Source organism: Protopterus annectens, chromosome 16.part0 (assembly GCF_019279795.1).
Source record: "Protopterus annectens isolate FY-2018-M chromosome 16.part0, PAN1.0, whole genome shotgun sequence".
Lineage (NCBI taxonomy): Eukaryota > Metazoa > Chordata > Ceratodontiformes > Protopteridae > Protopterus > Protopterus annectens.
In genome coordinates this window covers 197,088,524-197,113,754 of record NC_056750.1, presented here as the reverse complement: position 1 = coordinate 197,113,754, position 25,231 = coordinate 197,088,524, and the positions used below count along the sequence as shown (strand labels likewise).

Sequence of the window (25,231 nt, the reverse complement as noted above, 5' to 3'; positions counted from 1 at the left end):
AACCACATTGATTCATATCTTTCAAATTTGGCAACACCTTTGCCATTCTTTTAGGCATTGTAAACATAAACACTTTATAATCATGGATTAAAATTGACATGAGCCTACATGAAGCTGGATCGTATGAGTCTTTACCATCTTTTGGTGTTACAGCCACCATATCTTTTTTCCCAGGATATTGGTGCTTCCCTCCTTTTAAAACATTGTTAAACAAAACCTTCCAGATCTTTATCACTTTCTGCCCTCCTAGCTACTAAATTTTCACCGGAATGCCATCTATTCCTGGAGACTTTCCTGCTGATTGGTTATATTGTTTTATCCAAAAATGGAGCGTAATAGCAAACCAAGTAACGAAAATCCAAGACCAGGAAGCAGAGCATCAGAAAATGATGAATGTCAAACAAAGTTCTTTATTATACAAAACACGACCAGACTTGTAACACAAGCGCTTTCACTCAGATAATTCTGAGCTTTTTCAAGTGATGCAATTTTAGTTCTTGCAACAGCTTAAATATCTTAGCAACCATTTCATTAATTGAAAACATCTATTGTTAATTAATCACTAAAAGGCAAACTTACATCTTAAAACATTCTAAAAATATATATACATTAAAGCTAAACATAAACATAACTATGCTCCATAAGCTGGAAATTAATCAATGTTAAACTGTTCAAAAATTAAATGTGTCTTGTTAAAAAGCCATAAATATAGTTATTATAATTTATCAAAACATGTGCAAAATAGTACTGTAAAAATACTGGTAAGCTCCTAGGTGTACCAAACATATAACTGCATTGCCTAAAAAACTTTTATGATAGAACACTCCCATAAAATGTTCATATCAATGGAATCTAACAAGTGGCAAATTCAATCTTCTAGAGCTTTTTAAATTCTGTTAAATTTATAGAAATCCATCTAAAAATTATATATAAATAAAAATTCAAAAGTATTTATATTACTAACGCACATGTTCATAATAAATAAATACCAAAAAACCATTAGTGATCACTGTTTTATCTCATTTTTTCATGTCCTGTTAATTGTTTTACCTCATCTGCCTCTAACCTTGGCTTATTTAAGTCTTCCATAAATATTTATTTTTGTGTTTTTTCTTGATTTCCCCATTTCTCTGCTTTATACACATTTTCATGAACTTTCCAAAATATCTCTAATACCTCTACAGAATATCTGGTTATTTTTCTTACTATAGGCTCCAAGTTTAGCAACAACCCCTTCTACTTTCTGTTGCCTAAGTCATTGTGCTAAAAATTTCTGCCCTCTGGAGTTATTATAAAAAAATGTTGCTCATCTGTAATCTTTTTAAATTCATGCATATTATTCAGGTACACCCTTATTTTCTGTTTAGTACTTTGTAATTGCTTCTCTTCTTGTTCTGTGAGACTCCCGTTATTTTGCAATACTTTAACCTTTGTCAGACCCTCTAAATAATTCTTGTCACTTCTTAAACATATCTCTTTTTCTTTTACTTCTCTGTTTTTAAATTCCACGTTCAGTTTATCCCACTCGCTAGATGTAACTTCTGGAGTATACATTCTATCTTCCCTAATAACTTCCAAATAATTTCCGCTAGCAGTTCCTTAAATTCCTATCTTTTTAACAGGTAGGTGGGGAAGCACCAGTGTTTCATTTTTACTTCATTTCTCTACTTTTTTATCTTGGTTATCATTGATGCGTGATCAGAAATAGTGGTTGGATGTTTGTCAAAGCTTTCAATTAAATGCACATGTTGCTGTGAAATGTAACTTCTTTCTAGTCTAGTCCAGTTATTGTACAATGGGGAATAATATGTAAATGATCTCAAAAGTCCTGGTCAGCCATCTTATCAAATTAAAACATTGCTACCTATAATAGTGCTCTTGGACATATCCATTGTCTGAACAATATTATCCATTTCAGCACAGACAGTTCAATATATGTTGGCAGACTCTGGATAAGTTGTAGGGTTTGTGAACATCTGATGATACTATGAGTAGTTTACTAATTATATTTTCATTACCATTTAATTATGAGTGCTTTTGTATGTCATGCCACTTTATTTAAATTTGTCAAATGACTTTTATGATTAGATTTTAATACCCTTAAAATCGGATCCTTACTTGGGGGGCGGTTAGTACACAACCTGACAAAAATAAAATGCACATTGTTTTAACTATGCTTGGTGACTAGTCTATCCTGCGTCATGTTTCACACATCATTTAATCTAATTTGTTAACCAGCTAACTGAACTGATGATCTTCTTAGTACCATTTCATTGCTAAGGTTTTCCACAAAGAGAAGTTCAGATAGGTGCGAGACAGAAAATGTAGTATGCAGAGAAAACTGTAATGCAGTCGTATGAAGAAGACGCAGACTTCTTTAAACAGAAAATGATCCAAGGTCAGGATTGCACCCTGGAAGTAGTGAGGCACAAACTCTAAACACTGACTCACTGAACTGCCCATGGCACATTTACCAAGGTTCTGGTTTAAGTTATATGTCTGGGCTTTCAAATAGCTCCAGACATGTCATGTGGTAACATGACCAAATGGTAATATCTAAAGTAGGTCACAAGCTATACAGAGCAAAGCAGCAGGTTCCATCAGATGTCAGAATAAAAGTTGCTCAGGCTGTGCCAAGATGCCTGTGTTGGACTAATGTACTTCCAAGCACTTGTCTGCAGATTCTGGAGACCTGTTAATGTAGTTGCGACTCTGTGACTTAACACACAGCACAACACAAGCTGCATCTGGACCCAACAACAAAAATAGGATGGATGTTGCTAGCTACACTATATTGTGCATACCTTTCCTCACAAGTTAACCTACAAAGATTGATTTTCTGTTAAGACATCTGATAGGCTATTTATCGATTTTATTGTTATTTTCTTTGCCAGGAAAGCTTACAGGGCACAAGTCCCATTTTTATCAGAGACTGGGAGGGGGGAGTTGTACATAAAATACATTTTTACAGTGAGCAGCAGTAACAAATTAAACATTTTACAGTACTTTGCAGGTAATTTTGAGAAATAAATCATAAAAGCATTTATCATATACATAAATAGTTCTGTTGTTGTTTGTCTTTCAGCTTTTCCCAGTTAGGGGTCGCCACAGCGGAACTCCAGTCCACTAATGATTGGCAGTAGATTTTTATGGTGCCGAGTTGCCAGCTCGACACCCAACCTTCAATGAAGGCACGCCCATTCACGCATGTCTTTTGCAATGCCACTTGGCCCGTGGGGAGGACAGTTCTGTTATTGTGCATAAATCAAAGACATTAACATGTTACAACTGGAGATACAAGAGCAAGAGATAATGAGCGTAGGTTCAGTATGTATATTGACATAAATGAGGTTGAATGTCACTAATAGAGGAACAAATTATAGAGAGGAGATAAAAAGGTACAAGTAGAAAAATTAGCAAAAACGTAAGAAAAAGTTCTGATAGTGGAGAGACTGAGATAGCAGAAGATAGGTAAGGAGATGAGGATGTTAAGGAAGAGATATTAGTAGGAGAGGAGTAACTATACAAGCTAGTTGGAAAAGCAGTAGTAGGAGTGAAAGAGAGAGAGAGAAAAAGAGAAAAGGGTTAAGAAAGGTGAGAGTGGCAGGATAATTGAGGGAGGTTGGAAATGGAAGAGAAACTGAAGGAAGAGTGGACATAGGTTGGCTAGTGTTTTTCTTTCAGATACCCAAAATCCATATGGCAGATATTTGCTGTCCATCCAAGAATGCATCTAAAAATTTACTATACCTCTTTCATAGGATCATAGGAAGTTACTAGGCTATTGGCCCTGAGGCCCTTACAAGCCTAGCCAAGAATTTAGCCCATGTTCCAACAAATCTGCACTGTATGCCACTGCCCAGTAGGGATACAGGTGGAATCCCAGGGATGTATTTTCCATTCCTCATCCAGTTATCCAGGTTGCGCTTAAAAGGGTTTAATGAGGTACTCTGCTTTACATGGAGAGGGAATCTGTTCCACAAAAGGGGGAGTATCGGAGACACAAATCTGTCCCGCCAACAAGTCCTATTGATGTCACAGACCAGGTTGAGGTTGCATGTGTGGGTTAATCAAGTGGAGCTTGACTTGCAGATATGCAGCAATCCCATCAGGGCGGGGTCTGAGCTTGCTTTGTATGTCAGACAGAGGTCACCTCTGAGGAGTCTGTAGAAGACTGAGTAGAGGGACAGGACATTTAACCTGTCTGTTTAGGGTAGATGTTTGAGGCCCTGGATTCTCTGGGTGAGGAACCTCTGTGGTCTCTCCAGCTGCTGCATGTGCTTTATGACGTACATGCCAAATGGGGCAGTGTAGTCAATAATGGATCTTATAAGGAAAGAATACAGGAATGTTATGACCACCTTGTCCCTGGATGAGATACCCTTACTAATGAGATGGGCCATGTAGAAAGCTTTCCATGCAATGGAGGCAATATGGTGGTCAAAGGTCGGTTTGCTATCAACCTGGGCGCCTAAGTCCCTCACGACAGATTGCGTGCTTAGTGTCTTATTATCAATGTGATAATTTGTGGGGACATTTACTCTCCCTAAAAGGGATACTGCTGCATTTTTTGGCATTCAGTCTGAGGTCATGTTTCTGGCACCAGTCATTTGTTTGGGTGAGACCCTCTTGGAGGATGTCCACATCACTAGGGAATTGATGACAGCACCCAGCTTGCAGTCATCTGCAAACCTAGTCAACCATAGCCTGCTAGATTTGGCCTGCACCTCTGAGAAGTATATTCCAAACAACAGAGGCCCCAAGACCTATCCCTGGGGTACACTGCTTGTTACGGGTCTACTACTTGAGGTGGCTTCCCCTATTTTGACTAGGTGGGTTCTGTCAGTGAGCCAGTTTGCTACCCATCTGGTAACATATGGATTGATGTGTAGTTGTGAGAGTTTATCTATTATACCTGAGTGGAGAATAGTATCAAAGACCTTGGCCAGGTCAAGGTAGGTGGTGTGCACCATTCTTCCCCTCATCTATGGCCTTGGTGACTGTCTCAAAGAAGTCGACCAGATTTAACAGACCTGACCTCCCCTTGACAAAACCAACCTGTGTGGGATCAAGTGTCTGGAGGTTGCCAATGTCCTTGATATTCTGCTCCATGGCCTTGCAGATCAGGCTAGTGCTGATACGTCTGTAATTTCCTTGATCAGTAGATGCTCCACCTTTGTACAGCGGGATGACAGTAGCTGTCTTCCACTCGACTGGGTGAAGTCAGTACTCAGGCTTTGGTTGAATAAGGTACTTAGTGGTGCTGCAAGTTCCTACCTGAGCTCATGTAGGATGCAGCCTAGGATGTTATCGGGTCCCATGGAAGCTGTATTTTTTTGCCTTTGAGAGAGTAGTGATGACTTGCTCCCTAGAGATCAGGGGGGTGAGGCAGGTACTGGGGATGTCCTGTTTTACTGATGGGGGGGCAGAGGGTGAAGTTTTCACTGAACCTGTCTGCTAGTAGGTTGGCTATATCTACAGGGTTTGTGTATGTGGTGTCCCTGACCACCAGTTCTGAGCAGATTTGGGTGCTTTCCTTGTGACTGCGGACATATGTGAAGAAAGCCTTATGATTGTCTTTAGTAGATGTGGCCAGTTTGGACTGGAAATTTGCTTTGGAGGATTTCACTAGTGCACTTATTTGCTTGTTCAGGCTAAGGAGAGAATGCTTCCAATTAGACACCTGCTCCTTCTTGGTCCTGGACAGCAACTTTTCCCTTTTATTATAGAGTTTATTTATTGTAGATGTCCACCAGACAGGTTTACTGTTCCTTAAGGAGGAGGATTTCATCCTGCCTGGTATTCCTGATTCCATGTAGCTATATGAATGCTCATATAGTACTTTGGTGTAGGTTTGGACATATGTGCCAGTTCCTGTGGAGGTGGGAGGGGGCTGTGAAGCTGTTTATACCTTACCTCAGGATGTTGTAATCAGCTTTGGAGAAGTTTTTTTGTTTGACCCTAGCTTGGGGGTGAGGTATCAGTTGAGCTGTTTTGTGCCCTGAATGTTCAAGTTGCTTAGTCTGTTTTCAGAAATAGTTTATTTAATACAAAAAAAAAAATCTCCTCTCTGATTCTTATTTCTTAATCTACAATAACATTGCCCTACTCTTTAAAAAAATGTTCTGAATGAATCAGTCAAAAATAACCACTGTCTACTTTTTTAAATTTCTACCAATGTTCAGCATTTCTAATAATGTGACAGGAATGGCCTGCATTCCTGAGTCAGAGTACTATTAAAGTTCATAGAATTAGTATCACTTCATTCTTTGATGTTTGCCAAGACAGTTGTTTTTGGTACCTGCAGTGTACCCAGAACTGCCTCCTGTATTTCTCTGTAGCCTTTCTGTACTTGCCTGGCAGGTTTTGTACCCTTCGACTTCTCATTCACCCTAGATGTCATTGAGAAAGCTCTGCATAATTTAAAGAATGTCTTGTGTGTTGCCTTCAGCATGACGGATTGTTTGTCCTCTTCTGAAGTAGTTAGTGCTGCACCCTGTCTGGTAATCATTAATCTTTAACATTAAAGGAGTCTCAGTAGCTCAACTGAGAGCACACTTACTTCTGGTGCTGGAAGATGAGAAGGTTGTGGTTTCTATTTACACACCAACGAGTTGGACTAATTTCCAATATTGACACTGCAATACAGAATAGGAGGGGTGCTCCACTCCTGAGTGTGCTATCCTTTGGGGAGTCATTAAACTGAGGGCCCTATCTAGCTGAGTTGATAATAGCTCAATGGGATGTAAATGATCCTATTGCACCTATCAAAAGAGTAGGGGTCCTTTACTTGTATTCAAAATAACTCTTATTTAAAAAATGTTTTCATATATTTACATATGTACAAATATATAAATACACAAATCTGTTTGCACTCAGTTTTCATCACTATTAGGCCCCCACTTTTTTTCCATAACCACCATTAAACATAATTTCATTTATTCTTTCATTCTATATAACCCATATAACATAAAATAATGTTTTATTTATTCTTTTAACATATTATATACTTCTATTCTTATAATGCCCATATATAATCATATCCATGTTTATTTTATCCACTTCTTTTATATCTGCAAAAAATCTTCTTTACATAGTTTTCCCCATAACTTTTTTACTCTCTTACTTTTTTTTTTTTTAAAACAAGTTTATTATTTTTAACATACAAAATAAATATTATAACAATCTTATACAAGCAGTTAATATATAAACAGTTATAACATTTGATAAAACAACCAAAGTATTTACAAGGACATCCACTGCAAATCAAATCAATTAATTAAACTGTAACATCTTACCAATGAAACTAAGACTGTTTTAACAAATTTTGTAAAGTATCCCATATATTATAGTAAGATGTTTTCCTAATGGTTCTTGACTTTATTGTCATTAGTTCCATATGACATACTTCAATCATAACATTTTTAAATTCATTAAATGAAGGAGGAGTATCTGAAATCCAATTTCTGGTTATTATTTTTCTAGCCACTGCTAGAATAGACCATAATAAGGGAAGCTTAACTTTTTAACACATTTAGGAACAGGGGTGTTAAATAATATAAGTGACTTAGAGACTGTAAAATTATCTGTGAAAAGAGCCTGCAAAAAAATCATTGATTAACATCTAATATTCCTTCAATTTTATACAGTCATAAAACATATGAGCCCAATCAGCATTTATTTCTACATTACATCTCTTACATATGTTGTCTTTATTGTTTATTTTATTCATCATTAAGGGTGTATAGAAAGATCTATGTAAAAATTTCCAGGTAAAATGTCTCCAATTAATAGAAGAAGTAGTTTTATAAGCAGATTCCAGTATATAGTGTTTATCTTGTTGTTTTGGTGATTCACCATTAATGGAAATGAAATAATTCCAGTAAGTATCTGAACTGTAATGTGTTTCATCTCTAATAATTTTATGTATATGTGAGAGCTTACCTTTATCAGAAACCCTATGTTGTAAATTTAATATCAAGTAATCAATCAGAATTGGGACAGATTCTTTAACTGTTAAGGACATTAAATCAAGTTTATTAATAAGATGTTGTCTAAAAGTCTGAATCTCTAACCAACATGTTTCTCTGAAATCAAATTCTTGCTTTAAGAAGTCTAAATTTTTTGCTTTATTGTCAGACAGCAACTGATACCAATACTTTAAATCATTCTCTGTAACTAGAAGAATTCTTTCAGGGGTGGATGATAAAAGAATACCTTGTGTATACATTATAGGAAATAAGATAAAATTCCATTCCTTATACTTAGGATGCATAAATATAAAATTACGATATCTAATAATAATATTTAATGGGTAACTAGCTATATATTCTCTTACTTTTTAAAAACACGTTCTGTCATTTCTTCTTCTTGACAAAGTAAATATATTCTCTCACTTTTCTTTTTAGATGGCATATTTCCATTTACTAGCAATTTGTGTATTACCAGTCTACACAAAAAAAAAAATACTGACTTTCGACTTTCTGATTACACCATTTGCTTCTTATTTTATAGCTTTATTTTTTTCATCTGTTAGATTTTCTCATGGTTTTACATAGTAATGTTTTATCATTACATTCTTATACCACAATTTTCTCTTTTTCTATATCATCAATTTTTATTTTCCACAAAAATATTTTTTCTTAACATTTTATTTTTTCATCTAGACACCCTTTTTTCTCTTTTTTACTCTTTTTTTTTTTTTACCATAACCCAAAATTTATCATACTTATATTTATATGGTTTTACTATCGATCTCTCATCTGTTTCATTTATCAATTTTAGCACTTTGTACAAATTTAATGAAATGGTTTATACCACTGGGTTAATTAACCCTAAACCTCATTCTTCTTTGTTTACATACAAAACTCATCTTTTTACTAGATTTAATCTAGAGCCCTATATAAATGAAAAAAAATATCTCCAGTAATTAATTTTCAAATACTGTTGGCAACATAACTGCACTTGCTGTTGTTTTCCCATCAGTATTGAATTTATCAAATAAGCCTTTTTCTTAATGATAACTTATATGTTCTCCAGAAAAGACGTTTGCTTTCTTCTATTGTTTTTTCCTATTGAATTCTACTTGCATCTTTATTCCCAAATCTTATACCTAACACAGAAATTTAATTAATTGTAAAATATATACCACTGATCTTTACTACATCACAAAACCTTTACTTTTCTCTTTATGTAAAGCCATCCCTAACATCTGTAGACACTCACTTGTGCAAATTATTACTACTTTTATCCAAATTTTGTTTTTTACAATTATTATATTGTCATCTGCATATGTTACAGAACTGGAATTCCTAACAGTTCAGGGGTTACATACCTTGCCTCCTTCATTTTGTAATTTTATTTCACATACTATCACATTCATAACTAATGCAAAGAATATACAGCTCTTTGGACATCCCTGACTTACACCATTCTTCATATGTACCTCCTTAGCTTAACCAGCCATTTGCAAGTATTTTACTTTATGTATGTCAGTGTATAGTAATAAAAAATTCCTGCCTTTCTCAATTATATTATATTCTTTCATTATTACCCATAATATTTCATGTCCAGTTGTGCCAAATGCCGTATAAAGGTCTCCTATCATGATTTATTTTTGCACCTTCTTTTCTCTTCATATTATCAACCACAGTTTCTCTATCATTAGTAATTCTTGATGACTCTTCCCCTGTTTACTATATATACTTACTATCTTTCATAATATTTTCCATTTTAGTTTCAAAACTCTTTTGCATTATTTTCATAAAGATCTTATAGTCATTATTATTCAATAATGTTGGTCTACATTTTTTTAATTCCCTTCTGTTGTCCTTCTTCCATATGAATTTAAGTATTCCTCTACATAATTTTGTATATGTAGCCTTCATTTAACCATTCATTCAAAATCTTTAAAAAAATGCTTTTTTTTTTAAATACAATCCCTTAAATGTTTATACATTACATACCCTATTCCATCTTGACCTGCAGCTAAATCTGTATTTACTTATCCTAATACTTTATCTAGTTAATTTAAAGTCTTCTTTCCCAACTCTTTATTCTCTTTTTCTGTTAACTTTTTTACTTTCCATGTTTTTTCACTACTTTCTTTTTTTCTTTAAACATTTCTTGCACATATTGTACTACACTATTCATAATATTTTCCAGAGTTCTTTCTATTTCTCATTTTACATTTTTTATTTCTCTTATTACACTATCATCTTCCTGTACTAATCTGCTTAACTTGATACTACTTCTCTTTTTCCTTGTAAAAAATATCTTTGCTTATATAACAATTCTTGTATATTTTATTGATTTCTTTCATATAATTATTTTTCTTTGTCAAAGTACTTTCCATCATTATGCTCTAAATCTTCCAATGCATTATTATATGTTCCTTTATATTTTCCTTTCTCTACTTTTCTCACATCATATTGCCACTGTGAATTTTTTTTATATTTTTCCTTGAATATCATCCACCATTCAGATCAGTTATTATAAAATCTTTTCATAGTAATGTGAGCTTTCCATAACTGTATTACTAATCTCCTTCCTTCATCATTCCATGCTTTCTCATTTATTCTTTTTATTCCTTTGCCTGTTTTTATATATTCCTTGTTTTCTTTTATATCTAGCGATATTGCAAGATGATCAGAAAATTCTGTTTCAACTACCACCCTTTCTCCTGTAACTAAATCTTCTGATACTATAAAACAATCTATTTCAGTGTAGGCATAAGTCTTTTCTAAGTCCATGAATTTTTGTCCCAGAGTTTTAACTTACCACATAACTTCTAACATTTTCTTATATCATTTCCTAACTTTTTACACTTTCCTGTTAAATCACAGTTAAAGTATTCTGTTATAATATTCATATTTATCCCTATATAGTCTACAATTTCTTTACAGCTAGTATAAGCATATAATGTTATAATTCTATATACTTATTCTTTCCATTTTAAATCTGTAATGGTTAATCTTCCCATTTTAGTTACATCTAATATCGTTACTGTATTTCTATAGAATACGGCTATTCCACAATTCCAAATTCCAGATAATCTTCCTTCCATAGTTTCTCTGTTTGTAATCTTTATTCATTTGTTAAAATCTTGTGTCTTCTAATATAATTACATCTATATCACATGTATTGCACCACTCCAAAATTCCAAATCTTCTTACTATATTCTTAATATTATTCAAAGTTACAGAAAGCACTCTTAAATTTTCATTTCCCCTTGGATTCGTTATTTCATAATTATATAGCTAATTACTAGTCTAGCTTTCTTAACAGGCCATTTTAGGCTAATTAATTTCTTTCCTAAAGGTGAAGATCATACGCTGTACCTTGTGTTTGTGAGTCAAACACCTTAACCTTCATGTCAAGCCTCAATTAGCTATAGATATTCTTTTTCATCAATGTCCTTTTTTATTTTTTATTTTGTACTTATCCCTTTAAATTTTATTTTTCTTTTACCATTTTACCAATAGAATTCTTTTTTCCTTTTACTACCTTGCAGTTTATGCTTCTTTCATCACTTATTTCAGAACCTTCTTCTATATCCTCTTTATTATTTTTTCTTATTACTTTTCTTTTATTTCTACTACTTCTAAAATTTCTTCTTTGTTCATTTTCTTCTCTTTTTTTTCCTCAATTATTTTTATTTTTGCAATCCACTTACAAATGTCCAGTTTAATTGCATTTATATTTCAATTCCCATTTTTTGCATCATGTCCCATTTCCCCGCAAATATAAAATTTTTGTCACAGTTACTTATCAAATGTCCTTTTCCACAAAAAGAAATGCTTTGGGTTGTCCCCAGTATTTTACAACACCCATATCCCCCTCCACATTTATAATGTCTGGTATATTTATATTTTTTAATTGTTTTAAACGCCATATTACAATCCCAGCCACCAGTTCATAAACCCCTTTTGTCATAAACGTTTGCAGTATCTAGTACTTCTTTACATAAAGCTTTCAGATGTCCTTACAAAGTCTCTCTAACTCTGTTTGAAATTGTACATGAATCTTCTTAGTTGTTTCCCTATTAAATGATATTATCACATAAAGATTCCCTGGATTACAGTCTTTGTTTTTTCATGTTCTCCAAGAAAATTTTCCATTGAAAAAACAGTCTCAAATATAATCTTACAAAATGTCTCTTTGTTAATAAGAATAATTGCTCGTACCTCGTGTGCTTTTACACTCAATGGAGCTTTTAATCATCCCACACTATATATGTTCACTTCTTTGTTGTCTTTACTTTGAATTCTTAACACATACTTCCATTTTCATTTTTTTCTAAGCTCTTTTCTGCTACTTCACGTTTGCCTTTTTTTACTTTCTCTGCATATGTTTTCTGTTCCACCTCACCACTATTCTTCAGGAATGTTTCTGCACCCTCCTTTTGTATTTTCTCCATAATGTCTCCCCAGGAAACATCTTCTTCATTTTCTGGCTCACGCTGCACCACCATTTCTTTGAGTAAATCATCTTACAACTCTCCTGATTGGAATCCTCTACATGGTACATCTTAGAGCGTTTTTTTGCCCTTTTTTTAATAAAAGTGAAACAGTGGATCTGCCCTTCAGTTAGTCTATGTTCTCTGTTGAAAATTAAATATACCTTTTATCTTCCATATAAATAAATACCGCAGATGTGAATACAACCTGAATTCGGGAAAACTGTAAATCACATATCACAGGAACAGTGTATAAATATTATTTGTTAGTTTTTTTCTGCACTGATTACTTTAGTATGATTTTGATTCTCATACTTACCTAGTATACTAGTTTCAACAAATATGCCAGTTGTAAAAACAATATTGCAAAATATCTTTTAACATTTGCTTCACATTTATACATTTGCATTTCTGTTGCATTTAGTACAATATTGTGTGGTACAGCAGCTAACACTGTCATCTCACAGCAAGAGGTTCTCCAGTTTGATTCTCATCTGGATTTTCTTCTGTGCGGAGTCTGCATGTCCTTCCTGCATTCGTGTGAGTTTCCTCCTGGGGCTCCAGTTTCCTCCCACATTCCAAAGACATACATCTGTAGTGTTTCTCCCTGGGCCTCCACTGAAAATCGGCTGTGTCCTAATTGGACTTTCCCAGTCAACAAATGATGATACATTTTTTCAAAATCGTCACTACCATATTTATTAACTCTGTAAGAGAAGCAAAGTACTCTTACTTATTGAAATGAGCAATGCAATGAGTGGTGCTTTAGTTATGTTTTTGCCTCTTCCAAAGGTGTCAACACTATATGATCTGTACATCGGTTTCCCAAACCATAGAAGTGTTAAGTAGCTGGCTAGTAGGTCTCCCTTTCAGTAGTTGGATGTAACTTGCTGCAGTGTGCTTGCAGTGACTGTGAAAACTTGGAGAACTACTTGAGGTAACTCAGAGCTTGGCAACCTCCATGCTTCTTGTGGCTGTCTGTATCCTGTGTTACTTACACAAACGTGCATCTGTTATATTGACAGTTGTTGTTATGAAACTCCTGCAAATAAGATAAGCACACAAGCTGCTTTGTAATTACTAATTTCAGCACTATGCCTCTGGTGTTTCATACAGGGTGAAAACAAAATGTAGTTGTTAAAAGGAATTCTTGTGTGGAAGCAGCATAACTCCTGTGTCATAATACAGATAATAATATTTATGTTCATTGCCAAATTATTGCACCTGTATTCCTTTCAGTAATTACTTATATTCTTTAATATGCATCTCGTGTCATTAATATGCATCCTATATGTGTCACATGCATCCAGTTAGCATCATTAATATTGTATCCAGCCTCATTAATACATGTGGTGTTTAAATATATATATATATATATATATATTTATTTATATATATCATGCATCTGATCTTTTTCAGGCAGTGAAGGTGTACAATATGTTCGACTGCTACGGACTCGTGAATCGAGCTGCAAATAAGCCAGGTACTACTTTTTTATGATCTACAGAGACTCTTTAGCATGATAATATTAATAAATTTGTCATAAGACCTGAAGACATACTGTAGAGTTGCACAGTTTCCTGTTGTATGAATTCAGTCTTAAGTAAGTAATATGGCCAGAAGCAGTGTATCACTTCGACTCTTAGCTGCCTATCTTTAATATATATATGCTACTGTATTTTTGTACAGTCTGCATACACTTTTAGTGGCACTGTTTTTGTTGCTTTATAATACTACAGCTTGTTTAGGACGTGGGTTTTTAGCTGTCATACCGCCCTTTATATTAATAACTACTTTTGTACTGTACTCTGAATCTGCCCACATTCTCTGACCATCAGTATTTTTAGTGCCTGCCATAGCAGGGCTCAGATTTCCTGATCAGCATTTCAGTGCCTGCCATAGCAGGGCTCAGATCTCCTGATCAGCATTTCAGTGCCTGTTGTAGCAGGGCTCTGATCTCCTGATCAGCATTTCGGTGCCTGCTAGAGCAGGGCTGAGATTTCCTGATCTGAATTTTGGTGCTTGCCAGAGCAAGGCTGAGGTCTCCTGATCAGCATTTCAGTGCCTGTCGAAGCAGGGCTCAGATCTCCTAATCAGCATTCCATTGCCTGTCGAAGCAGGGCTCAGATCTCCTAATCAGCATTTCAGTGCCCGTCGTAGCAGGGCTCAGATCTCCTGATTGTTCTACTTTGCCTTCTTTGTACAGGTTAATGCAGCTTGTATTGCCTTTATCTGTCTATGTCTTTTCTGAAAGGATATACTTACAAAGACACCACTGATTTCTGCAGTGGTGTAATTACTTTCTGTCTTCAAGTAGACTCTGATATTTCACATTTAGTGAAACCACTGATGTTACTGTTTAAAACCCTCACTAGCCAGAATCCCTTAATAACATTTCCATATAATGCCATATTTTATTATTTTTATTTACTTATTGTTTGCTGATAATGTTAATCCCACTAGGCCAGTGCCGTCTTTTCAGGGAAGACTCAAACTTCGATAAGTGTCATTTGCATCCAGCCAAGCTACCAGCAACCTAAGCAGATTGGACCTCTGTTTAATGTCTCATTCGAAGGATGGCCTACTCAGGAGTGCAGCACCTTCATTATGCTGTACTGCAGTGTCAGTACTGGGAAATTAGTCCATGTGCTTTGGTGTGGGACTAAAACCCATGGCCTTCTGGCATTCTAGCACTAAAGACAAGCACACTACCCGTTGAGCCACTAACAAGGTTAGCACCTTATGTCCACGTTTGGAATATGACTTTTTGTGGTTACAGTTATCTGAAGTCATTTTTCTGGAATCAGTTCAATAAATGTTCATTAAAAGGATGCCAGTGTGTAAAGAACTAGGTCATTCCTCTAGGCTGAGATGGTTGGACCTCTATAATATTAGCTATCAGTTAGTAAGAAGGAAAGACAGTACTTTCGTAAGAACCCTACTTCCTTTGGAGATCGTTACAAATCAGCTGGTACTTAAACACAACAATCTAAATTATTGTATTGCTTTAGTTAAAGCAAAAAAAAAACATGCAAACTTATCACTCAGGCAGTATCTAGGCTCTGAAACAAAGTACCTAGGGTGATAAGAATGAAGCCACATTTTTTAAGAGGAAACGTGATATTTGGAAAGGTGACTGAAACTTTGTACACTGTACTCTGAGGTTTGCACTCCTCAATGACCTTTGTGCCTCAATGCAGGAATTTTACACTTGTGCACCGATTTTGTGTCAATTATTCACACCACTTTTATGGATGTTTTTTATATACCATGTTATTTCTGAAGCTACACAACATTTTTGTTGGTATGTTATATAGATTTTCTTATTTTTATATTTGTTATATAGGTTTTGACCAACACAGTCATGATATACACACAACAGTACAAAATATGATTCATGTACCTCCAATATCTATCTATGCATTTGTCGTCAGTGAGATATAGAATTTGTTAGTTAAATGTTACAAATATTGTATTATTAGTATATTTATATTTATACTCTTAAGTTAGCACTAATCCATGCTATTTTAATAGTTTGCCACTCCTATAGGGAGAATTTTGTAAAACTTTTTGCAAAACGGGTTGTAACCCATTATGAGTTAGACAATGGTATGGTAGGTTATTGACATAATTAGATTATTTAATTGTTTTTATTTGAATTAATTGAATGATTAAAAGTTTTAATTGATTGGGATTGATATAAAAGGATGTTAAGAGCACTTGTACAATGAATCTGAAGAAACGTGCCTTTTTGGATGCACGCGAAAGCGCTCATTCCATTTTAAAATAAAAGAGTGTGGATTTATACGTGGTGGTTTGACTTCAATTACTTAATTTCTATTCACACCACTTTACTTTTCTTGGGTAACTGTGAAATAGAGCATCAGGAGTATTAATTTTAACAAATAAAAATCACTCCAATTGTCTTTTAATTTCGTACCCAAGAGTGGCCATCCCTTAGACTGCCATATTAGTGTGATTATTTTTTTCAGTCTCTTCTTCTGGTTCCTAGAATGCATCTTGCTTCCCCATAACATGACGTAAACTCAGTATAAGAAATACTTTTTCACTTTCGATTTATATACAAAGGCCACTGAGAAATGTAGACTTCAGAATACTTTGTACAAATTTCCTGCCACCTGTCCAGGCATCAAGCTTCCTCTTATAAAAATGGATCTTCTTTCTTATTAAACTGTCTTTTAGCTTTTCCTGGTTAAGGGTTGCCACAGCGGAATTTTGGTCCACTAATGATTGGCAGTGAATTTTTATAGTGTTGAGCTGCCAGCCCAACCTTCAAAGAAGGCACACCCACTCACGCACAAACCTACCTGCATGTCTACTAATAATTAATACTACTTTGGTCCAGCACCAGGTAAACTGTTCTGCCTGTGAATTGTTACTTAAAATTATATGTTATTTTTTATGAATTAGTATTATTTCTGTTGTGTAAGCTGTTAAAAAAATCCATGCTGCATTTACATCTGCATTCATGGCAAGTCCAAAATCATGTTGTGTTTCAGGTAAGTAGCAAATGAATACATGGAGAGACTGAAACTGAGCTGCAAGTGGAAAACATGGTTCAGTGCTATTTTGTGGGGATTTAAGAGCACAGTAAGGCTGTTAACTTGGTTAGGGTCACCATACATGTTGACTGGAACTGTAGTTCTAAACTTCAGTAAATCTGGTATCGTCAACCATTATATTATGGTTAATGAACCAGACAACAGGTTTTATGATATGAGAAGCTACCATCCATTCTTGCAGTTAGACAGACTCTTAAATCTAACTTTGTGTAGACGGGTTGTAGGTGGAACAAAGGGTGTCAATCACTGCACTGGGCAGTTATTCCTAGAGAGAGAATTTGTAAAGATGGAGGTGCTCCACACAAGTGCTATCTGACGTTTTTTGCAGTGAACTGAACTGAAAAGTTAATCAAAGGTTTGAGTCGTGCTGGGTGACCTACCCATGACCTCAGTCCTGATCCAGAAATATCTATTAAACATTAAACTCCTGCAAAACCTATAGTGTACAGCTTCTATCATTCTCTTACCTTGGACATGTTTGAAAGGTTTCTATTTGCTTTATGAGCAAAGGATTACAAAGATCCTTAAAGGATCTTTGTAACTGTCTGCTCAGGAAGCAAATAAAAGGTTTTCCATGCCTTTGTCCCTACATTCCAGAGCCCCTTAGTGATCCAGGTGGGCAAAGTATTGCTAGCAGTTGTTTCCCTTGTAGGTATAATAATTTTAGTGCTCAGTTAGCCCATTGCAGGGCCTGTCAAGACTAAAAATAAATAAATAAAAGGTGAATTCCTCCTCTCCCTAATTTGAATGGGTTTACTTGAAAAGAAATATTTTCTGAGTGTCTAGAAATTCACCAAACATACTTTCGGTGAGGCATCTGAGTTGTTCTGATAGATGCAGTTTAAAACTTATCCATGCACTACAGACATTCTAGGATAAATCTCTATTAATTTACAGATTTATTTATTTAACATTTGTTTATCAGGAAAGTTCGACTTGGAGCAAAGCCAATTTTCAGCGGAGGTCTGTTGAGAAATGCTACAGACGCATGTCTTTGTACCGTGGGAGGAAGCAGCTGGAGGAAACCCACATGAACTCAAGGAGGACATGCAGATTCCACACAGAAGGCACCCCAGCTGAGAATCAAACTGGAGAACCTCTTGCTGTCAGGTGACATACCTGCACTGCTGCACCTTCCATTGATGAATACGAGACAATTGTTTCATTACCCTGGGAAAAATGTGATTCGCAGAAGTGAATTTGGATGGTTTTGTGTCAATGGAAAGGTGTTTGATGGAAATGTCTTCCAACAAAGTAATATAGACCCGTTTAAACTAAGGCTGGATGCCTGGACGGGCGATAAAAGTATACAGTATGACTTTCAATGAAACCATGTTCCTCAGCAGCCTTCGGGGTGAGCATTGTATAACCAACTTATGAACAACAATGCTGAATGATTAAGTAGTTCACCATAGTATTAGTAGCGAGCAAGTTCTAAGATCATTTAGTAAGATTGTAATTGAGCATACTGGCATCCTCGTGATAGGGAGTCATTTCTTGTCAAGTAAAACACAATATGGATAAATTCATCGTAGTCTACTTTGTGATTCCTGTTGACAAATGAGATCATGATTATTTCTTGAATGAAATTTCCCCAGTGGACAACAGTACCACAAACATTTGCCAAAGGCCACATTCTTCAAACACCAAAGAAAGCTTTGTTTGCAGGATGTAAGCGTCCTTGATTCCACATACCCCCTAACTTACATATACCAACTCCATGGTCACATAACACTGAAAAAAGGAAACAGTTACTGTTCACGGAAAGTGCCTTTCAGCAAAGTCTCCTCTAACACTGTCAGTCAGAGAAACAGCAGTCAAACTGTCATCACATTCCCCATTAAAGTTACCCATAAATAAGATTTTGTAGGTTGTGAGCAGACAGCACATTTCATCATGGGTTCCAACTAGTAAGAGGCTAAGTGAGGTTGATTGCATAGGTAGCATTGCTTTAGTTTCCTTCCTCATCCCAAACGTCTTACAGTGATAAGAATGTCCCTGCCAAACATGTCTGAGGGTTGAAGGTAATCACAGTGGCACTCAGTCTGTTTGGGTCACATATACCACCTCCATCTCCCTATGTAGTTTATTGTTGTCATTTGCTACCACCCTATCCTTTGTAAAATTATTATAGCCATCTAGAGTAACTTCAGAATTAGGGATTTATAACTCCAGCCATACCGTCAGAGTGAGGAGGTATGATTTTGCATAATTTGATCCATACAACAGTCTCAGTAGTATTATTCTTTAAACTTTAAAAAAAAGTTTATATGGGCATGTTTGCCCATTTCTTGGTCTCCAGACATTTTCCGCAGAAAAGGAGACAGATGATTATCAGACAAGGGGCATGACTCTGTGTTATGATAAACATCACCTGAATGGAATATTTGTATGCTGCAGTATAAGACTATTAATTATTTGGATTTTTAATGTAATTAATATAATTTATTTTTTTAAGGGGAATAATATCAATCCTGCTTCTACTTTACTCTGTTCAGTTAAGAGTATTGTAATATACTACTAAACAAGTTAACGTTACTTCTGGATTAAGTAGTATGAATGAAGATTGAAGATATTAGGAATACAATACACAGATCAATCAAGAGTTGAGAAAAGTAAGTTACTAATGAAATTACTTGAAAGTAAATCTTACTATAGTCATATTTTATTACATTTGCACTAATGATTTGAGAAGTGTTCCTTTAAAGCACATGAATGACGCTTTGTAAAAATAAGTATTTTGTAATAAAATAGCATTGAAGTTATAGTTAATGAGGCTATGCCCTCCCTTAAAATGGTCCTACTACGTCTTCATGAAGGCACATTTGCAGAATACATGGTTGAGACAATTGTGTCCATTGTATAATAAGATGATTACATATTGGGAGGTTTTCTTATATGACAATCGATTGATTTTATCAGATGGTCTGCATCTGATTCACAGTGGTTCTGGGTATACTTGTGGGAAGATCTCTGAAGTTATTAAGCATTTTTTTAGAACTTTGGCTTGAAAACAGCAACCGAATGCTGGATTATGTACTCTTATAAAAGTTTTCTGTGTAATGCTCAGTGTTAAAAATAGGCAACATGGAATAAAACTTATTTTTCAGCAGGAAGCTTATATGATTATTGCAATAACTAAGGATTGGGTTTCATCAGAGTTTATAGTTTTCAGATTATAATAAATATGAGTGCTTGAGAGAATATTGTTGAGGTAGTGGCATGCTATTACTGGTTCATAAAAGTATTAGCCCCAGTATGATTTCTAGGAGTAAAGATATGGAAACATTAACAGTAGATATTTATATGCCATAAGATGTATACTGTATTATAGGATTCCAAGTATAATCAGTCATAAACATAAACATAAACATAATAAAAACCCAACTGATAACATTTTAAAAACACAAGGTGAATTCTCTTAAAGACATAAAACAAGAATTGTTGTGTCTTAAAACTACTGCATATTAAATAACAGCAAAGAAAGGTGAAACCAACATTCATTGTGCCTTAATTTACTAAAATGATGATAATAACTACACTCTATATGAGCACAGTTTTAAAAAAAATGGCTAAAGAGATACCATCATTTAACCCAGGTACACATAAGGCATTCAACCTAATCTGCCAACATAACTCTTTGAAATCTAATAAGTCTTCCCAATGTCCTCCTCTAGTGTCCTGTGAGCGCAAATGTTTATTTAATTCTTTATTTGCTGATAAATGGATTCTTTATTTGCGTTACATAGATTTGTTTTTTTTATGGACAGGTGATGAAATAGTAATTCATGATTTTATGGACTAGATTAACAATACTACAGAGTTTTTGAAATTTACTTACACATATTGTAGGGACAGTATTAATTATTTAGATGTCACTAGAAGTAATTGGGGACCCAAGTTGATAGCAATCTCTCATTCGACAACCACGTGGCCAAAGTGGTTAGAAAAAACATTTTATATAGCCCACCTAATCATGAAGGGATTCACATCTAAATCAGGGGAGGTCATCGTGCCTCTTTACTCATCCCTCATCAGGCCCATAATTGAGTACAATGCCCCTTTTGGGATGTACCTTACCAGACACCTGCAGCAACTGGAAAGACCCCAAAAGTACCTCACCAAGAGGATCAAAGGGCTCAAACAGATGCCATATGCTGCCCGGTTAAAGAAACTCCAGCTCTACTCAGTGGCATACCGCCTGCTCAGAGGCGATCTGTGCCTGACGTATAAAGCCATGTCCAACCCGGAATTAATGGACATGCTGCACCTCAGAAAATCCAAATCCCATCGAGCTACGTGCTCGAGAGACTTGAATCTCACCACTGAAATAAATAGGGCATGCTGGAGGGACAGATTCATAACCCAGAGGCTCCCTTCACTCGAATAAAATCCCAGTCCAGGTTAGGCAGAGTCCCTCCTTGACTCTCTTCAAGAGGAATCTTGATGAGTGGATGGGAGATCGTAGATTTACCCCGGGTATCACTTCTGTGTCACTGTTAGACAGAGGCACAGTATACTAACCTCGAAAAGGGCATAGCAAAATCCATTTAAAATGGGTGGCGAAAGCCAAACACACTCTGGCTAGGCTTGTAAATGCCCTAGGGCAGATAGCCTAGTATGAACCTATGAACTATCAGAAAGGAGAACAACTGTGTTGTAAGTAATTTATTTAGAAAGCCAAGTTATAGTAATACTTATTGCATTACAACAGCAGTCATCCTTTGCATGTAAAAAATAATTTGGTGAAAGAGCAGTTTATCAGATTAGCCCGCATGGTTACGAAAGACAAAGATTTTTTGGATCAATGTCATGTACTTTTGGATATGTTTTCATCTTGAGATTATCCCTTAGAACTTTTGGATAATTTCTTTAATGAAATAAATATTAAAAGGGAACAAGGTTTGATCGTACCAATTTTGAATTATGGTAACACTATTATTTTGGTAATTAGTAACCATGAATAAACAATAACAACAGGTAACAAAGATTACATTTGTTCTTTTGTTACTAGGTTTAGTGTAGGCCATCAATTTCTATCTTACATCTTAAATAAGAACTGGCACATTTTCCAGGGTTTCAATAGAATTATTGAAAAATTAGGATCCAAACCTAGTATTGTTTTTAGAAAAGGGTATACGTTTAAACAACTGTTAGAAAAGAAAGGACAAAGTACCAAGAAAGAAAAGGTCATAGGAATGAAAAAATGTGGATTTTGTTCTCAATGTTCACTTATTAAACTAGTAAATAAGATCAAAATAAATAATAATTGCATCAAAATAGGAGGAAAATTCTCTTGTGACACTGTGGATGTTGTTTATGCAGCTTTGTGTGAGTCTTGTTCTGGTTTTTATATTGGCAAGACCAAGAGAAAACTTAAAGAACGGATGTATGAGCATGCTAGAGACATCAAAAATAAAAACAAAAACAGTGCATTATATAGGCATATTGAGAATAATCCTTCACATTGTTTTAAATTTGTTGTTATTGAAAAAGTCCCACAGGACACTAGAGAAGGACATTGGGAAGACTTGTTAGATTTCAAAGAGTTATGTTGGCAGATTAGGTTGAATGCCTTATGTGTACCTGGGTTAAATGATGGTATCTGTTTAGCCAGTTTTTTAAAACTGTGCTCATACAGAGTGTAGTTACTATCATCATTTTAGTAAATTAAGGCACAATGAATGTTGGTTTCAGCTTTCTTTGTTGTTATTTAATATGCAGTAGTTTTAAGACACATCATTTCTTGTTTTATGTCTTTAAGAGAATTCACCTTGTGTTTTTAAAATGTATCAGTTGGGTTTTTATTGGACTATTTTATCACATGACTGTTTGAATGAGAGTATTTAAGATTTATGTGGTTATTGATTCTAGTATTCTAGAGAAGTATTTGTTATATTCTGACAAAAGCGCTAAATAAAGTTGTGTTTTTGCACACTTTGATTTCACTTTTTTGAGTGCTCATAGCAAGTTTGGTGATTCATGGCTGCCATCAGTTTTTGTTTCAAGTCTTCGTTTGGGTTACTGGTTTGTCATTTTCATTTGATGCACATGAAGACTGGTATATTAATGAGAAATATTATAATTAGTAATGAACTTTGTTTCATCAATTTATATAAAACTTGCATCAAAAGTTTGAATGTTATAATTATTTTTGTATAACTTAACCATCTGGAGTTAATTCAGACACAATTTACCATTTGGAATTGTACAGTTATATTTCATATGAACATAGATGTAAAAGGCTCAATATTTAGATTGCCAAATACAGATATTACTAACTAAGGAAACTGTTATGACACAAAATAACTCTCACATAACATAGTTCAGCAGGGAATAATAATCTCACTTATTGCAAAGAACACACGTACATGGGAGACTAGGAAATAGAGTTCTTCTCTTCCTAAACCATAAAAATCTTGAATCATTTATCCTATTTTTGATCAAATGCAACATTATTGTAACAACTAAAATGTAGCCGCTGACCAATTAAATGAACACTATATAGTATTAATTTTGTTAACCAAGATGTCCTGACTCTGTGTACCTTTCCATATGTGACGCCCGTGCACTGGCCCAGCAATTAAGGAGCCTCAATCCTCACCACTAACACCACTGAGGGGCATCCATATAGGGAAAGGATAATAAATACACCCACAGTAAAGTACAATTTCCCTTAAGGGCACACAGAGATCACAGTCAGTCTGGGGCTGGTCTCTCTCTCTCCAGGTCTCCAATAAGACTCCCCAGTGGCATAGCTATTGGGTCCAGATCTCAGCTTAGTGGGCAGGCTATCACCTTCAACACCCTCTCTGTCCAACCAGTGCTTCGTGTCCATGCCCTAGTAGCTGACACACACACACTTTCAGATAAGAGTTATATACAACCACACAGACACTCCTGGGGAAGGCTGGCACAGGTACTCCAGCTGTGCCCCTTTTACCCAGACTATATGGTAGTACCACTTGCCAGCGCCCACTAATATTTATCAGCTACTAAAACGGCCCTTAAAGGGTGTCCAGTTATTAATGTGCAGTATTATTATCCAAATGGTAAGTGCAACTAAACAGTCAAGGCTTATTGGAGTGACTTGGCCAGTATCACTAAATACATGCAGTGTACTCATAGAGCTTAAATTATCTCTACACAAAACAGCCACAGATGAAAGGTTTCAAATATTTAATAATAAATAATAAAAACACAAGACAACACCTCCTACTACACAGTGCTAGTCAAGAGTTCAGAGATCACATAGAAATACTTAAAATAATACAGTAGAAAAGGTTCTGACATCAGTACAGAAAAAAGTAATCTAATCTTCCTAGTTTCTAGCTATATCTAAGAGAAAACACAGTTTTAAAATAAATTTACATATACAACATAGGCAGAGTGCTGGTGAGGTTGGATGTTCTCAAGACAAATGTTTAATGCCCTCATTCTTTCTGTCCTTACATTGATAACACCGTACCACTGATTCATTTCAGATTGCATCATTTCTTTCTGGTTCCCAGGCTAACAGAAACTCAGAGGTTAATAGCCCTTTTGATCTCGCAGTTGGCCAGCAAGCCAGAGTAATAAAAGAAATTATACATGTAAATTCTAGCCATTAACTCTGGCCTCCAAACAATAGGCAGAATCCCTCCCTCTAGACATCTCGGCTCTGAGTTTAAGATCAAAGAATTTCGCAATGCTCGACTTTCAGCTTTCTTACAGCAGAGTGCACTGTTGTTACATTTTTTTCAGTTCAACATCCAATGCAGTCTTTTCACATTTAAGAGAACAAGCCTGTGGCTTACATTAATATTTACAAATGAGAGAATTATCTACAAAATTCTATCTGGCTAGGCTGGCAGCCTTCACCTATCTTCACACCATATGAAGCACAAGTTCTGAATTCCATAACAGAACTTTCTACATTTCGCCATGTTGGGTCTTTAATATTGGCAGAAAATAAGTCAGTAGGAGCAGACTAAAGCAATCAGGAATTCATCTTTGAAATGAAGGTGTATGTAAAATATAAACACTAACATTTTTCCTAATATTGGCAGAAAATAAGTCAGTAGGAGCAGACTAAAGCAATCAGGAATTCATCTTTGAAATGAAAGTGTATGTAAAATATAAACACTAACATTTTTCCTTCATTGTATACTTCTCCCTTCACACAGGGCTATGTATTATGAAGACTGGAGAA

The 25,231-nt window shown here is 35.2% G+C and overlaps 1 protein-coding gene across 1 annotated transcript in view; it reads left to right on the top strand.

Moving 5' to 3' along the window:
• LOC122790553 (von Willebrand factor A domain-containing protein 5A-like) overlaps positions 1–25,231 on the top strand; it is a 384,622-nt gene that overhangs the window by 74,094 nt on the left and 285,297 nt on the right. The window contains exon 2 of the mRNA XM_044058101.1: positions 13,877–13,940. Within this exon, the coding sequence (XP_043914036.1) occupies positions 13,895–13,940 (46 nt within the window). The 5' untranslated portion in view covers positions 13,877–13,894. The remainder of the gene's footprint in view (positions 1–13,876; positions 13,941–25,231) is intronic.